Genomic DNA, 18,527 nt, shown 5'->3' on the forward strand with positions numbered 1-18,527 from the left:
GCAGTTTAGCTGGCAAACATCTGGTTAAACATTCAAACAACATTACAGACAAAGTAATGCACTGATTGCTGAGAAGTGAGTGACTACTTTGAGAGGCAATGCAATAACACCAGACATAAAAGTTACAGTGCCATCCAGTGATACTGACAAGCTTCATGAAAATGAGCAAATTAACTATACAGGTGCATGTCAAAAAAGTACAATATCGTGGAAAAGTTCATTTTTTTCCGTAATTTAATTCAAAAAGTGGATCTTTCATATTTTCTAGATTCATCACACATTAAGTGAAATATTTCAAGCCTTTTTTTTGTTAATCTTGATGAGTACGGCTTACAGCTCATGGAAATAAAAAAATCCAGTATCTCAAAATATTAGAATAAAGAATTTAAACACGTTGGTTTGCTAGTTATAACCTCAGTACAACAAGCTACAGCTTAGACATCAAAATGAGAAACATACTGGGAGAAAAAAATGCAATTAACTCCTCCTCCTGAGGGTCTGTTACAACAGTTCATAGCAGAATGAAACTGGTTATTGCTAAAGAACTGGTAAAAGCTTTAAGTGCGTTTTAGAAATGGGCTGAGTATTCACAAGACTCGACTGTATTGTCAAAAACTGTCAGCCACGCCCTTTTATTTATCATCAAATAACTCCTATAAAACACATTTATCCTTAGGAAAAATAATGGGGGAGATATCAAGGTCAGAACAGTATTAACAAACATCATTTATAGAGATGTGGAGACCCAAAATGTCTGTTTGGGTCTTTTCCCTTTCACTAACATAGGCATGGGCGGGGTTAAAAATGTTACTGAACTCAGCCACTAGAGGGCCTCGGACACAGTTTTGGTTTCAAAAGTGTAGGTTTTTGTTACTACATCCAGTCACGTATACACTTCTGATATAGCCTGCTAAATTAAAAGTTTAAATTGCTACTCTAATTAAATGTAAGTTTAAATACATACTACCCTTTTATATTCAGCGTAGCAGACACATACCCTGACAGAACATATTTAACAAGTTACCATTTAGATTTGGATTTTCAAATATGAAATTATTAATGAAATCATGTCATTTCATTGATAAGTTTATCACACAGACTACTACTGCATCAGCCAGTCATACTCTGAGGTCAGGAAGTCTTCAAATTCCTTAGTATAGCCTACTCTCAGTAGTTTTCATGGGTAGGTCTTAAGAAGAAACTCCAAGCTTGGAAATTTTAATGTCACTTGGAAGAACTATCAGTGGTAAGATGAGAGTTTTTGTGAATACAAGCCCAAGGTCATACACGCAAGTGTAATATTCATTCTTTATTTTATCATAAATATTAGATGAATAACTGACTATTCAACATTTTCATGTATATAAAACTGATGAGTATTTGAAATATGCGTACCTTAAAGAAGAATCCACAGCACATCTTCTGGTCATCATCCTGGTTCTCTCCTGCTGTCAGTGTCTCTCCACACTCTTCCAACTCCTGTCCTTCGAGAGGCTTTAGGATTGATAGTGGCACTTCGATCAAGCTTTTGTTGCTTTGACTAACTAAATCTATTGGCTTCTCGGTAGGCGTTACTATGAATGTTTCTTTTACAGCTTGTGACAACACCTCAGAAACACTAGATTCCACTGTGGGCTTAATTTCTCCTTCTGATTGTTTTCCATCATCTTTCATCTCTCCATTTTGCTCCACACTGTTCTCGAACTCCTTGGTTCTTGAATCTGCAATGTCCGTTTCAGTCTGCTGTTTGTCTTTGGCTGGTAAAGTGAGATCAGAAGCAGTACCTTCTGTACACAAGGGATCAACTTGCATATTATTTTTGCTTGGTTTTAGGTCATTCCCAAAGTATGCAAAAGAGCTGGATACAGACTGCGAGGGTGAGAATCTGCGCAGACGAGGTAAGCTGTCCACAGACTGGGGTACAGTGAGAACTCGGTTGAATGGAGTGATCTTCAGCTCAGTAGGCCTGGGTGTCCGTGGGGTTTTGGAGTGGAAGGAAGCTGACTTTCTCTTGATATTGGTAGGGGAGCGATGGGTGGTATGTGGGGAATCAGCTGGTGAGGGGGAACCTGATGAGCGAGCTCCACTTCCTCTAAGCTCCCGTACCTGTTTCTGGGGTGAAGGCTGTGGTGGAGACACAACCCAGGCCTGCTGTTCCCGCATTTGCATGATGATCTCCTGCTGCTGGGCTAGCCGTTGCATCTCTGCCTGCAAAAAGCTCAGAGAAGTGTTCAACTTCTCGATAGAACGCGTGTACTCCAGCAAGTCTGTCTCAGACATGCTCTCCTCACTAAAGGACTTGACAGGAGACTTTTCTGGAGATTTTGCAGTATCAGATAGTGTCTTGGTAGCCTCTGAGCTTGTGGTGTACTCCTGGATTGGTGAGGCACCATCATTCTTTCTCTTGACCACTGTGAGAAAGGCACTGCGCCCCATCTTTTGTCTATGACGTGCGAAGGCGGCTTCCACCTTTTTCTTCTGAGCTTCTATGGCTCTGCGTTTCTCTTCCAGCCGCATACGCAGCTGTACCATTTCAGCAGCCATGGCTTGCGCCGGATCCCTCTGTGGCTGGTGGACAGGGCTTGTCTCTGGTGAGGGGGCCCAGGAGACTGAGTGGGAAAGGTTAAGGTCTGAACTGTCTGGTGTAGTCCCCTGAGAGTTTCCCCCTTTGGACTCTGCATTTGGATTGAGTTTTCTGAACTTTTGTTCAGCAAAGCTGGTCATCTTAACTCCTATGGGAGTATCAGCTATAGGAGACTTGGTGCCAACACTGCTGGGATATGAACTAATGGAATCCTGGCTATGACTTGCTCTAGCCTCAAAGCACTGGTCTGCATCTAACTCCATACTTGTTGTGCAGTCTCTAAGCGATGAGTCCTCATCCAGAGTCTCTTGGATATCTTCTGTCTTTACGTGAATTCCAGTGTCCACCTCCACAGTTGAAGCACTTGAAATCCCCATGGCCTCTGAAACAGAGTCTCCCCCTTCATCTTGGGTTTTGGGCATCAGTTCTTTGGTCTGCATATGAAGGAAGAAACCTTCATTCTCTGCCTCAACCCCGGTGTCCTCCTGTTGCTTTTCTGAATTATTGATTATTTCTAGGGCTTCCTCAATGCTACTTGGCGCTGTGCCATTCAGACCACCATGGTGGATTCCCACAAGGGTATCTGCACAGCCTTCTTCCTCAATACCAATGTTTTGGCCAATAACAGGTTGGAAGGACAGATTTCGCTTCATTCCCTTGGCTACTTTGAGCCCAAATCCCTCAGTGCTTACAGACCTGGTCATACCCAGTCTGGGTTGTGTAATAGTTTGAGTGGTGTCGCCCTTATCTAATGGGATATCAAAGGACACACCCTGAGTCCCTGACCTACACAAAGGACAAAGCATGTGTAAATAGTAGTTAGCACTGGTTTTGACATGTCTATAATATTTCTAATAAATACAGTGGTATTGAACAAGGTGTCCTAAGTATTCACACCTCCTCTCCGTGGGCCAAGTCCCCAAAAAACTGTCAACAAATGACATGGAGGTTGATCGCCTGATCTCACCTGGACAGTATGCAAACAATGGTTAATATTTGGCTAATACACACTGCTGAGCAGGTCACAGAAAAGAAAATTAAAGAAACATAAAAAAATGGCTTTCTGAAATCAGTTTACCTGAGTTTGTTGTTAAAGGCTGTTGTCGCAGCGGGAGACTAAAAGTTAGGAGCACACATTAGTGAGCCACAGAATTACAAGAGTCTAAAGAGTCTTGAGGTGTGAAAGTTACTGTACCTTGGTCTGTCTGGACTGGGAGGCCTTTCCATGAAGCTTCTCTTGGTGACTTTTGAGATGGGCACAGATGGAACATTCTTCAGTGATGGAGATGGTGCTGAAGACCACAGAGATGAAAGCCAGGTCATGTATTTGCAAGTCAAACTAACATTTAAAAAACGGCTAATTATTTATTAAAAAACTTAAGTGATCATTATAATATATTAGACTTTGGTTGTATTTGGTTAATTTGTTTACCTTCATCGACCAAAACCTGAGGCTGCACAAAAGATGGCTTAACCAATTCAAACCACCAGAAGAGCTCAGCCATAAACACAAGGTAATTGTTCTGTCAAAGACAAAAGGACAAAAATGTGATTATTCAATGAGGAGGTGTAGGTTTACAAAGATCAGTCTTTATAGCTTTATAGATTTAGTCTTTACATGGTTATGAGACCACCACTAAAAGGCAACAAATTGCATTTCACATGTCTACGACTTGGTGCACTGTGCAACTCTTGGTTCAAATTGTTAGAAGTTAGAAACACACAATTGTACAGAATGTCTTTGTATGCTTGCCAGAGCCACAGCTACCTGCAGTTCTCACCTGGTTTCCCACTGAAACAAGGCAGGATTGAGCCTGGCTAGTACATGGATGGGAGACCTCCTGGGGAAAACTAAGGTTGCTGTTGGAAGTGTTATTAGTGAGGCCAGCAGGGGGTGCTTACCCTGTGGTCTGTGTGGGTCCTTATGCCCCAGTCTAGTGATGGGAACACTGCACAAGTAAAAACAGCCCAGTCTTTAACCTAAAGTCTTGTGGTCAATAAAAATTAGAAATTTCCCCATTGGCCCTTCCCTAATAATCCCCATCTCTGAATTGGTTACATCACTCTCTCCTCTCCACTAATAGCTGTATAGCTGTACCAATATTACAGAGAGATATATGATATTTTGATTTGCTAAAATATTGAATTTCCCCAGGTGTAATGAATAATATAAATACAGTGGTAAACATTCACTGCATCGAGGCATTGTCTGTGTTAATATCATGCTTGCTACAGATGAGGTAAAGAGAGATTAGGTTGACTCCTTACATTACTGAACAAATTTCAAACTCGGAAAGATCCAAGCAATGCTACATCTACTGTGCATCCAGTAACGTGGGCTCACTAAATATTCAGCCATGACTGACCATCTGGAACATTTGCTTAAATTTTCAACTAAATTTCCTTTCAGTAAAATAGCATTCTAAACATTTGTTTTAACCATTAACTTGAAGGATGATTGTATTTTTCCTCCACAGAGAAGCCTGGGAGTGATTTATATTTTAGCATGTCTTCACAGAGTCTGAGAATACGTTACCATGGGGAGCCTCTCACCACTGAGAGTTTTGTAATGCGTGACTCACCGCTTTGGCAAACGCGAGCGAACCAACCGCCTGCGCCTACTCGCTGTTCTTCTGCTTGTAAAAGCAAGCTGAGCAATACTCAAAAACCATCGCCTTGACATCGCACACCACTGTCATTGTAGTTAGGTCTGATTCAGGCAGTCTACCACTGAAGAAATGGCAGATGTTTTCACATAGAGCAAGAGTAAACTTTGATGCACGTGTCTAGGTTTCCATTTCAGGAATGGCACAAGATAATTGTGGGAGGTAATACAGGAAACCCCAATGTAATGCCAAAGGCTACAAAATACACTATATGCCCAAAAGTTTGTGGGCACCTGACCATCACACGCATATCTGGTTCTTCCCCAAACTGTTGCCACAAAGTTGGAAGCACACAATTGTATAGAATCTTTGTATGCTGTAGCATTACAATTTCCCTTCACTGGAACTAAGGCGGCCAAATTGAAGTCCATGGAGACATGGTTTGCCAAGGTTGGAGTGGAAGAACTTGAGTGTCCTGCACAGAGCCCTGATCTCAACACCACTGAACACTTTTGGGATGAACTATGACGATGAATGCACCCTAGAACACCTTGCCTGACCCCAGTAATGCCCTTGTAGCCAAACGAACACAAATCCCCACAGCCACACTCCAAAATCTAGTGGAAAACCTTCCCAGAAGAATGGAGGTTGTTATAACTGGAATGGGATGTTCAACAAACACATATGGAACTGATGGTCAGGTGTTCACAAACTTTTGGTTATATTGTGTAACATAAGTGCAGAAGTATTTTCAGTCTACTATAAATCTGTTTTTTTCCAGCCTCAAACCCTAGTTCTGTTTGTTGCTGGTGGATCACAGCTTCACATTGGCCATTAAAGGATCTGAGCACTTGTATCACTGTGGTAAGATTTGGTTAATTTTTAATATATTTTCTTCCCCAGTTGTAATAACCTTTGGATGATGTATGGTTCTATATGTATGTTGTAACTGTATGACCAGAGATTAATGCACATGCAGTCTTGCTGAAATTCAACATGCAAGTCGGACCATCTCGCTCATCTTTGTTCTCAGTGGAACAAAATCGTTTACTAATTAATAGGACACATAGAAATCATTGTAGACACATTAATTTTCCTTAATGAGTCTGGAAAAATGTTTTTGGACATGGGGAGGAAACCCACGAAGCACAAGGAGAACATACAAACTCCACACACACACACACACACACACACACACACACACACACACACAGGGTAGAGGTGGGAATCAAACCCTCAACCCTGGAGGTGTGAGGTGTGAGGCATAAGGTTAGGGTTAGCATATGAAATCTTCCTCAGTGTAGCCGTCACGTTAAAGCATCAGGCACTTTTTATTTACAATAATTAACTTTAGGATCATGTATACACATCCGCATCTACAAAACTGCATGTCTGTCTCTTAATAAAACGTTTGTACTAAGGCGTTTTCATACAGCATATGATATTATAATATATTGCAATTTTTTTTTTTTTTAATCAGTTTATAGTTGAAGTTGAGGAATGCCCATGAAACGTAGACCTTGCTATATAACAACTAGAAACAGTTTTCACCAACGGTGTCCTCTTACTTTTTTTTCTCTAAAACTTTCCTAGAACTAGAAACCTTAATGGAGCTGCTTTACATTTGGCTAGTTCAAAAAGCCAACGCTGGAGTCTCTGTCTATTAATGGTAAATAAATGTTTATTATCAGACTACATGAAATCAAACAAGTACCTGAGAATTATTTTTGTTTCTGCTACAGGATCTGCAGTATTAAAGTGATGTAACACTGCTGAAATAAACAGTGTTGAAGTGGTATAATACTGTTCTCAGTCTCAGTATTCTCTGCGTACACTCTCACTGGAAGAAATCCCAGAACTGTTTTCTCAGAGACTACACTTACTATCGGAGAACTCTATATACAGTAAGGGCATGGATGATGGTAGTGTCCGTGGTTGAATACAGTAATTTGTTCTAAAGCTGAAGAAATGACGGCTTACTTTGATGGAAGAAGAGGCGTAGAGCATATCCTCCAGGCTGAAGTGGCAGCAGCGGTTCAAGTGTTCGCGGCAGAAGTCCTGAACGAGCTGCAGATTGTACAAGCTGTCCGCTAAAGACATGCTGTCTTTCAGGCACACGTCTGTCAAGGAAACAAGTTTTGTACAAAATGAGCAAACGCAGTCAGGAGTACAGAGGGACTCCACCAATCACAGGTTAGGCCATTAATCAGCACATCACATGACTAGTGTGATAAATACAATCATTCACAGGTCACTAATCTAATTGATTTCCATTGGTCTGATGTGATTACTTTAAATGTGTGACAAGGACGATTAACATGACGAATGATTTCATTGATTATGTTGCTTTACATGTGAAATCCTCTTGTGGTCACCCCTCTCATTTCTTTCTGTAATTTTTAAATATAAACGAGTCATTATTTCAAAATTCTAGGGACAAACTGAGGCGTCGGGATACAACAAATGTCACAATGCAACAATTAACCCACTCCTACACATGGACGCGTGCTCGCGCACACGCGCACACACACACACACACACACACACACATACACACACACACACAGCAGGGGTGCCTACCCTCTAGTTTGACAAGGTCAGGGCAGTAGAAGTGCAGCAGCGCAGCAAGGGCGCAGCCATCTGTGCTGTCCTTCAGCAGGTTGTCCACTGGGGGGATCCATGGTACTGTTTTAGGCAACGTCTGTTCCTTCCTATAGCGGGCCTGTGTACACACACATACACACACATACACACACACAAACACACACAGCAGTGAGCAGAGCTCTCCAGCATCAAGAGCCTGTACAAAAATAATAGGAGTCAGAAAAGGGATGATGTCAAAAGAGCATGAATTTAAAACTATTTTTTATTTTTTACAGATGGATAAGTTGAAAAATCAATTAAAAAAAAATAAATTTAATAAAGGGTCATGGGAACAGTTTTGTTTTTTAAAGTAAATGCACTGCAAAAAATGATTAAGCAAATGAAAATATCTTGAATATAGTCAGACTGATCTAGTACATCCTATTATAAGATTATAATATTATTAAACCTACTTTTAGACATTTTTTACTCATTTCAAGATTTAAACTTTTTTATTCTACTGACAGATAATTTTGCTTGTTTTTAGCAATAAAATTACCTACATTATCTGCCAATAGTATAAGAAAATGGAACGCTTGAATGAGTAAAAATGTCTAGAAAAAATTTTAATAATCTTATATTTGGTTTCTTGTGAACTTATAAAATTAGAAAATACTAGAAAAATTACAAAAAATACAAAAAAATTAGAAAATACTAAATAGAATTTGACTTTTGAAAATATTCAAGATATTTTACCTTGCTGTCATTTTGCGTAATGATGTAGCGAAAATAATGAGTGACGTGACACACACTGAGGCAGATGAACGTTTAAGAAATCCTAGACAGACTTGACTACAGCGATGACGTGGTTTGACTGACACGACTGATGTTGAACACAGGCAAGCAGATGAAAACATGATGGAGAGGGAAAAAGCACATCTATGTTGAAACTTACAGGAACCAGCTTCATATACCATTTGGTTGGAGACTTCGGTCAGAAAATAGAGTGAAAGAGAGGAAAGAGAGGAATCAGGAATCGGGATCAGGAGGGAAGATCTCCTCATCATAGGAGGAAAAATAAAAGAAAGTAGACCTAGTCTGATGTGACTTCTTATTTAATCAATAGCTCATTACTTTAAGTAAAAACACTGATAATGATAATGAGTCTTTATTGATCATATCTACATATGCACAGTGAAATTCTTTTCTTCGCATACCCCAGCATGTCAGCGTGATACAGCGCCCCGGAGCAGAGAGGGTTAAGGGCCTTGCTCAAGGGCCCAACAGAGTCGGCTTGGCAGAGAAGGGGCTTGAACCCTCAACCTTCCGATCAGTAACCCAGAGCCTTAACCGCCAAGCCACAACTGCCCCTGAGGGCAGTTCACTGGAAAAATGCCGTACTGTTCATTACTGTTCAATTAAGCTGCAGACGGTGACGGGAATCACTGTGGTCACTGTAGTGTTGGAACGGCAATGCAACTCGGAGGGTTGATGACGCCCAGAGATAATGACAGGGTTAATAGGAATGTTTTTGTTTGGGTTGTTTTTTTTTTGTTTGGGAATTTCCCTAAAGAAGTGTCCTAGAACAGCACAGGGCTTTTCTGCATGCAAGGTTTCGGGGAGCAAAAAGCAAAAGGGTCTCTATGGATCTCTGCTTTTTAAAGGGGTCATGATGTTTTTATTTTTATTATCTTCCCTGAGGTGTAATTATAATATTCGTAAAGTTTTTTGTTAAAAAAAACATACAAAATGTAGTAATTTATGACCTTTTCCCACCCTGTCTCTGACCGAAACGATCGGTTCTTATGTCCGTTACCTTTAAGACTTTAATGTAACCACCCAGTGCTATGAATGGCTAACATCTTCGCTTATGAATTAATTATTAACGCCCCCCCACCCCCCGCCATACCCCGTGCGGAACTGTTTTCATCGACTGAGTGCCAGTGGCCGGGGCCAACAGTACGATGATGTAAAAGTAGGTGTTGAAATCTTGCTATAGGGACAGTCATATGCAAATGTATTTGCCCGTGTGACCTCACAAATCTCGCTACATCCAAACGAGCCGTTTTTGGAGCTTGGTTAAACGAACACTGTTTTGTACTGAGGAGGACGTATTAAGCTATGAAACTTGCAGGATGTTTTAATGGTCCAATGATCTCTTACATGTCAAAAGATCAAGGAAATTTTGATTTCTCATATCATGGCCCCTTTAAACTTTTATGACTACTAGCTTAAACCATACCTGTCACACAGATGTGACTTCTTATATTAACATCACATGCTTAGACCTGCAATGACCTCTGTGCAGGGTGGGAGGAGCTTTTGAAAAACTGTATACAAATATTTTGCAGATCAAAATACCCAATAATTTCTTTCTTTGATTGAAGAATACACAGCTAATAAACAGTGTTTTCAATATGTTTAAAATCCAGATTAAGGGAACAAATTTTCTGCTCAGATATTGGGAATTTGTGATTACATTTGTACATTTCTATGTACATTTTCCAGTCAAATGTGTATGTGCAGGGTTATTTATTTATTTATTTTTTAATTTCCATCCCCTCATGTTTATTATTAAGGAGGTTAGCATGTTCTTTGCTCTTTGTACATTTAACAATTATAAAACTTAATCTGCAACCCATTTATATTCTTTTGTTCAGACTTCATTGGGCTGCTTGCTCATGTATTTTCTTATTTCTGAAAATTCCTGTTTGGGCAAAAAAGCTGCTTATTTGCATTTTTTTTTTATCCATGAAGTTTGCCTTTTGGTGCGCTGTTAGGTTCTGTGCCTAAACTGGACCCAACATGATTTGAGTTGAATGCTGGCAGTGTCATGTGTGGATCCACACAGTATCTGAGTGTCTATCACCACTGACCCGACATCATACGGGTCTCCACTAAGAACGCAGTATGGGAGTGTGTGGTACTCTAAAAATGCAGACTACTAAACATGCAGAACATACATCAGCAAATGTCGACATCATAACATCAAACTGAGAGATTCCGCACAGCAGCTCTGGACCTTCCACAAAGGTGAGTCTATGACTCAGCAAAGTCCAAAAAAAACCCTTATACAGCAACATGGCATGTGTCATTATAGGCAGGGCATTGTGAGAGGTTACCTTAGCAACAGTTTATACAGAAGTAGTAATGTAGAGTAATGTACTTCACACAAGTATAAACAATTATCAGATTTTTGGTTCTGTTAGCACCAACCCAGGACACTACCCCTCCCCACCAGCAGAGGTCGCAAGCTCCAGAATTCTAGCTCAAGCTCTGCCATTCCACTTCCAGTTTACTTCCCGACTCTTTAGTAAATAAACACGCAAAGAACATTCATTTGTTACGAAGTCTTGTAAAAAAAAAATTACATATTGAGCCTTGCTCTTCTCCTGGTCTTTTACTTGGTTTGTTCGTTGTATCCTCTGGCCTGTTTGCACTGTGATTTCCTGTGTTCTGACTACTGACTGCTTTTCATTTTGTATGTTTGGATTTTGTATTAAAGCACATGGATCTCTCGGAGTCTGATCTGTTCTGCGTGTAACTGCGTGTAACAATGTCAGGATTTAGGTTTTCTTCCCATTATCTCGTTCATCAGATGGTTATTCCTCTATAAACTTACGGCTATGCTTATTAACTGCTTATAATTCTCCTAATAAGAATTTAATTAGAAAAACCCATTCTGATATGAAACTCTAGGTAGTCTTAATTGTTTGCATTAAGAAAAAGAGAGCATCTTTTACACCGGAATGCCTCCAAAATAATGAAATAATTACTAATTCAGAATGAACAGGAGGCTGGTAAACTTACCTTAGGGATCTCAAGGGGCTCGGCCCTCTGTGCCTCTCTCCTGCTTTGCTCCTGGATGATGATCTCTTTCAAGTATTCGTTCACCTTTTGAAAAATAGACCAAAGCAAAATATGAGGTATCCTACAGTGTGAGGATCTGCATCAAGAGGTATAGTACAGTGTGAGCACCCGCGTCAAGAGGTGTAGTAGTGTGAGCACCCGCGTCATGAGGTATAGTACAGTGTGAGTAATCGCGTCATGAGGTATAGTACAGTGTGAGTAATCGCGTCACGAGGTATAGTACAGTGAGAGTAATCGCGTCACGAGGTATAGTACAGTGAGAGTAATCGCGTCATGAGGTATAGTAGTATGAGCACCCGCGTCATGAGGTATAGTACAGTGTGAGTAATCGCGTCATGAGGTATAGTACAGTGTGAGCACCCGCGTCATGAGGTATAGTACAGTGTGAGTAATCGCGTCATGAGGTATAGTACAGTGTGAGTAATCGCGTCATGAGGTATAGTACAGTGTGAGCACCCACGTCATGAGGTATAGTGCAGTGTGAGCACCCGCATCATGAGGTATAGTACAGTGTGAGTAATCGCGTCATGAGGTATAGTACAGTGTGAGTAATCGCGTCATGAGGTATAGTACAGTGTGAGTAATCGCGTCATGAGGTATTGTACAGTGTGAGTAATTGCGTCATGAGGTATAGTAGTGTGAGCACCTGCGTCATGAGGTATAGTACAGTGTGAGCACCCGCGTCAAGAGGTATAGTACAGTGTGAGCACCCGCGTCATGAGGTATAGTACAGTGTGAGTAATCGCGTCATGAGGTATAGTACAGTGTGAGTAATCGCGTCATGAGGTATAGTACAGTGTCATGAGGTATAGTACAGTGTGAGTAATCGCGTCATGAGGTATAGTACAGTGTGAGTAATCGCGTCATGAGGTATAGTACAGTGAGAGTAATCGCGTCACGAGGTATAGTACAGTGAGAGTAATCGCGTCATGAGGTATAGTAGCGTGAGCACCCGCGTCATGAGGTATAGTACAGTGTGAGTAATCGCGTCATGAGGTATAGTACAGTGAGAGTAATCGCGTCATGAGGTATAGTACAGTGTGAGTAATCGCGTCATGAGGTATAGCAGTGTGAGCACCCGCGTCATGAGGTATAGTACAGTGTGAGTAATCGCGTCATGAGGTATAGTACAGTGTGAGTAATCGCGTCATGAGGTATAGTACAGTGTGAGTAATCGCGTCATGAGGTATAGTACAGTGTGAGCACCCACGTCATGAGGTATAGTACAGTGTGAGCACCCGCATCATGAGGTATAGTACAGTGAGAGTAATCGCGTCACGAGGTATACTACAGTGAGAGTAATCGCGTCACGAGGTATAGTACAGTGAGAGTAATCGCGTCATGAGGTATAGTAGTGTGAGCACCCGCGTCATGAGGTATAGTACAGTGTGAGTAATCGCGTCATGAGGTATAGTACAGTGTGAGCACCCGCGTCATGAGGTATAGTACAGTGTGAGTAATCGCGTCATGAGGTATAGTACAGTGTGAGTAATCGCGTCATGAGGTATAGTACAGTGTGAGTAATCGCGTCATGAGGTATAGTACAGTGTGAGCACCCACGTCATGAGGTATAGTACAGTGTGAGCACCCGCATCATGAGGTATAGTACAGTGTGAGTAATCGCGTCATGAGGTATAGTACAGTGTGAGTAATCGCGTCATGAGGTATTGTACAGTGTGAGTAATTGCGTCATGAGGTATAGTAGTGTGAGCACCCGCGTCAAGAGGTATAGTACAGTGTGAGCACCCGCGTCATGAGGTATAGTACAGTGTGAGTAATCGCGTCATGAGGTATAGTACAGTGTGAGTAATCGCGTCATGAGGTATAGTACAGTGTCATGAGGTATAGTACAGTGTGAGTAATCGCGTCATGAGGTATAGTACAGTGTGAGTAATCGCGTCATGAGGTATAGTACAGTGAGAGTAATCGCGTCACGAGGTATAGTACAGTGAGAGTAATCGCGTCATGAGGTATAGTAGCGTGAGCACCCGCGTCATGAGGTATAGTACAGTGTGAGTAATCGCGTCATGAGGTATAGTACAGTGAGAGTAATCGCGTCATGAGGTATAGTACAGTGTGAGTAATCGCGTCATGAGGTATAGTACAGTGTGAGTAATCGCGTCATGAGGTATAGCAGTGTGAGCACCCGCGTCATGAGGTATAGTACAGTGTGAGTAATCGCGTCATGAGGTATAGTACAGTGTGAGCACCCGCGTCATGAGGTATAGTACAGTGTGAGTAATCGCGTCATGAGGTATAGTACAGTGTGAGTAATCGCGTCATGAGGTATAGTACAGTGTGAGCACCCACGTCATGAGGTATAGTACAGTGTGAGCACCCGCATCATGAGGTATAGTACAGTGTGAGTAATCGCGTCATGAGGTATTGTACAGTGTGAGTAATTGCGTCATGAGGTATAGTACAGTGTGAGTAATTGCGTCATGAGGTATAGTACAGTGTGAGTAATCGCGTCATGAGGTATAGTACAGTGTGAGTAATCGCGTCATGAGGTATTGTACAGTGTGAGTAATTGCGTCATGAGGTATAGTAGTGTGAGCACCTGCGTCATGAGGTATAGTACAGTGTGAGCACCCGCGTCAAGAGGTATAGTACAGTGTGAGCACCCGCGTCATGAGGTATAGTACAGTGTGAGTAATCGCGTCATGAGGTATAGTACAGTGTGAGTAATCGCGTCATGAGGTATAGTACAGTGTCATGAGGTATAGTACAGTGTGAGTAATCGCGTCATGAGGTATAGTACAGTGTGAGTAATCGTGTCATGAGGTATAGTACAGTGTGAGTAATCGCGTCATGAGGTATAGTACAGTGAGAGTAATCGCGTCATGAGGTATAGTACAGTGTGAGTAATCGCGTCATGAGGTATAGTACAGTGTGAGTAATCGCGTCATGAGGTATAGTAGTGTGAGCACCCGCGTCATGAGGTATAGTACAGTGTGAGCACCCGCGTCATGAGGTATCGTACAGTGTGAGTAATCGCGTCATGAGGTAGAGTACAGTGTGAGCACCCGCATCATGAGGTATCGTACAATGTGAGCACCTGCGTAATTTGCTATCATACAGAGTGAGCATCTGCGTCATGAGGTATGATACAGTGTGTGCACCCACGTCATGAGGTATCATACAATGTGAGCACCTGCGTTATTTGGTAGAGTACAGTGTGAGCACTCGCAATCGTACAGTGTGAACATCTGTCATGACGTATCGTACAGCGTGAGCAAGTCATGACGTATCGTACAGTGTGAGCATGTGTCGTGACGTATCGTACAGCGTGAGCATGTGTCGTGACGTATCGTACAGCGTGAGCATGTGTCGTGACGTATCGTACAGCGTGAGCATGTATCATGATGTATCGTACAGTCGCTCAGCCCAGAGAAACTTGTCAAAAGTTTTGGTCTGTAGTAATCGCACATATGTTACAGATCAGGTGGACAGAGATTAGGTTGAAAATCCTGGAAGATTCCTTTAGGTTTAACCATTTAGTTCTTACATGCTGGGACATGTAACAGTCCTGAACATTGTTTATATTGTACAATTTATAGTGTGTGTGTGTGTGTGTGTGTGTGGGCTGCCAGCACAAAGGGAATGTAAACACTATAAGCCTTGGTTGAGGTGCATTTGTTCTTATGGTAAGTCACGCAGATGCTTACTCTGACAGCAAATACCATTCAGTTGATACGTTTACAACAGGCCACGCAGACTTTCCATTAGAACAAGCTTTTAGGAAATTGATACTTATAAACTCAAACTGGCAGGGAACAAGACATAATTTATATTGTATCACCGAAGACAGAAGAAACAAAGTAAGCAATTTTATTCTTTCTAATGGACCAGGCTATTAGAGCATTAATTTCTTAGTAAGAAGGGAAGAAATAAATAATTAACTACCTTATTCATCCAGCTAATGACGCCATCCTCCGTGTCGTAGGGCGTGTCTCCGTCAGCGCAGTCGGTAGAATACTGCTGCATGCACGCTACAACCTTGTCCATACTCACCATCTCCACCGTATAGGCCATCATCAAAGTGTCAATCAGTGCCAGGTGGGCACTCTGCATACAGGAAATTACAAATCATACATTAGACTGATCACAGAAACAACAAGTTACACACAACTCTCATTACCCAAGCTATAATAGTTATGGTTTTAGTCAATGGTTTTGACAATCTTCCTGCTGAAATGGCTTTATTGGTCAACCTAATAGAATGAAAACTATGGTACTCCAGCACCTCTCACATGTTGCAAATTCTTATGCCAAATAAGGACTGAGACTTCAAACACGTTGGGCGTGGCGGAAGAAAATCTTCTAAATGATAATGTTAGAGTGTTGGTGTTACCTGCCTTAACATGATTTTGTTACAACGTCCAATTCCCTGGATTAGGATTTAGACAGACACTTTAATCCCCATTTGATGAATTAGTTGTACCTAGCATGGTACTGTGATTAAAATGATTATACGCAAGAGCTATGATTTAATCCAATACAAATCTGCAATATTCACAGTTGTGATGTGATAGGATGGTCAGGTGCCACATACTTTTCTCCATATAGTGCATGTATGTACATCCATATTAAGAGGTTACTACATACACTAATAATGTTTAATGCTGAAACCTTATACGCTGCTGTTTTCCTGATCTTCAAAAATAACGCTAATGTTCACTTAACCTTACAAAGTTATGCTTCATACAACAGTTTTACATTAAGATGCATACATGTATGCAGTAACATACATCTGTAGGACAGATTTTATTTATTCATGTTTCAGATTTATAGCGAATCTTTCAGTTAGCACTGTCGGCATATCTCAACCAAGTGACGTAGAGATCTTTGCCCATCGTGAGATGTTTCTTGTGTGACACCTTGGTAACGAAAAGCCTTTTTATAAACCCAGCTGATATTAATTTGCACAGATAGGGGGTATAATTACTTACGGATTTCAGCTGGTTTCTTGCCTTCCCTTGCCTTGCAGAGCTGCTTTTTCTTAGTGTGTTCAATACTTTTTTCCTGTCTCATTCCACTTTATTACACATAACTTAATTTATGGACTTTAATGTTGTGAATTCTTTATATGTGTGGATTTCTTGAGTTAATACTGATGTCTGGTGAAAATTTCATGTGAATAACCTCACTGGAAATATATTTACTGAATAAAATGTTCAATACTTATTTCCCCCACTGTACATACATCTTAGCTGCATGTCTCTCAGCCTTCATGTTAACAATGAAGGTTTCAATTTAGCTACAGCCAAAACGTACTAGGTGGTTGATAGCGATCATTTTGTGTACAGCATCATAATTACTAATGAAGGATAAAAAAAAACTATATCAATCTTGAACATGCACAACATTACAATCATGAAACAAATTAACCAAATTGGACTGCCTTGGTAAATCCATTATAATTCTGTTCAGCAGACAAGAAAAACATGGTCAATAATACATGGTTAAGCAATTATTGTTTAAGTATATGTAGCTATGGCCTACCATTCCAGCTTCCAATGACTCCCATGGTTCGCCCGGATCTCTCATGTATCTAATAACATCCCAATACATACCCACGATGCCGCCTTTGATTTATCATTACAAATTATGAGGCACTTTACCACTTATCATTACCTCACTACACATGGATGCAATACATAATTCCACCAACCCCTACTTCTACCACAAATTAAAAATGTGTCTGTTTTCTCAGGAGCCCAGTGGGTACTGGTAGACACAGAAGGCTAAATGAAGCTAAATGAAGACTAAGTGAAATTAGACAAGTCTTGTTCGGCGCACAGTGCTATGATGTTCGGCTGAGAAGTCATTTATAGAAAACGCTACACTGAGAGAAGTGAGCATGCTGAGAACAATATTGAGAATGGCATGCTGATCTGGCGGTAAATAAACTCAGCTGTTTCTTGCTTTTCTGCAAACGAGGACTAATTTCGCAGACAATGGTTTCCCCTGCGGTGACAACGACCTCCAAAATAAAACGATACATAATAGACGCAATATAAAAAAAGGGACAAAATCAGTTCTAACGTGTCGTTGTGAGCATTTTTCATGTGGGCTGTTTTAATTTTAATTTGGTATATGGTTGAGTTATGCATTAAGCATACAACTGAGCGTAAAAGGCTGAGTCCACTAACAACTTTTGTTTTTATAAAATAATTCTATCTACACCATCAAAAAAAGCAAATGAATATTTATTATTTTTTTTTAAAACAAGCCTATATTATTCTTAACTTGTATAAGTACAAAAGGTCTTCTTGCTTTTCTAGACTGAAAACAGTAGTAATGCGCATAAAGCATTGAGGATAATGTTGAGTCAGTATCAAGGTTTAGTCATTACACAATAGTACAAACCTGTTACTATCTGAATGAAATAAGGGCCAGCAGTGTACAAACAGGATAGATTTCAGAGTTCAATTTGATCTCCCAACAGCTAAAAAAAATGCGTATTCTTGAATGCAAAAGTATGTGCACAAAATGACTACTGATGTGTTTTTAAAGGCAAAAACTTGTCATGCTAAGTTGTCATACAGGCTTGGTTAGTTTAGTGCTCTAAATTATAGCAGAGTTTTAAAATGTAGACATAAAAATTTCTAGATACAAGTGCTGCAAAAAAGATGTTCCCATGCAAACTGGACCTGGTGTCATTATAGAAAGACATTGCCATTGGTTGGGAAAATTTTAAGCAAGTATCAATCATAGTGAAGGTGAAGGAGCTTCCTGAAGTTCTCAGGGACAACATTATAAACCACTCAAATGGGAAAAGCTACAGAGCCATAGCAAAGACCTTAAATATCCCGGTCAGCACAACTGGTTTGATAATACGCAGGCGGAAAGTTCACAGAACCACAACTAATCGTCCCCAG

General features: G+C 40.8%; 1 protein-coding gene across 4 annotated transcripts in view; it reads right to left on the minus strand.

Annotated features, from left to right (window-relative positions):
* camsap2a (calmodulin regulated spectrin-associated protein family, member 2a) overlaps window positions 1-18,527 on the minus strand; it is a 42,681-nt gene that overhangs the window by 4,068 nt on the left and 20,086 nt on the right. For 2 of the 4 annotated variants that reach the window (XM_053634092.1, XM_053634090.1), the window contains exons 3-12: window positions 15,550-15,711; window positions 11,584-11,667; window positions 8,729-8,761; window positions 7,771-7,912; window positions 7,171-7,310; window positions 4,017-4,107; window positions 3,780-3,876; window positions 3,663-3,700; window positions 3,482-3,551; window positions 1,396-3,370 (exon numbers count right to left, since the gene is read on the minus strand). In XM_053634092.1, the coding sequence (XP_053490067.1) occupies window positions 1,396-3,370; window positions 3,482-3,551; window positions 3,663-3,700; window positions 3,780-3,876; window positions 4,017-4,107; window positions 7,171-7,310; window positions 7,771-7,912; window positions 8,729-8,761; window positions 11,584-11,667; window positions 15,550-15,711 (2,832 nt within the window). The remainder of the gene's footprint in view (window positions 1-1,395; window positions 3,371-3,481; window positions 3,552-3,662; window positions 3,701-3,779; window positions 3,877-4,016; window positions 4,108-7,170; window positions 7,311-7,770; window positions 7,913-8,728; window positions 8,762-11,583; window positions 11,668-15,549; window positions 15,712-18,527) is intronic. The other 2 variants (XM_053634094.1, XM_053634093.1) reach the window with 1 other exon arrangement.

This window comes from Ictalurus furcatus, chromosome 10 (assembly GCF_023375685.1).
Source record: "Ictalurus furcatus strain D&B chromosome 10, Billie_1.0, whole genome shotgun sequence".
Classification (NCBI taxonomy): domain Eukaryota; kingdom Metazoa; phylum Chordata; class Actinopteri; order Siluriformes; family Ictaluridae; genus Ictalurus; species Ictalurus furcatus.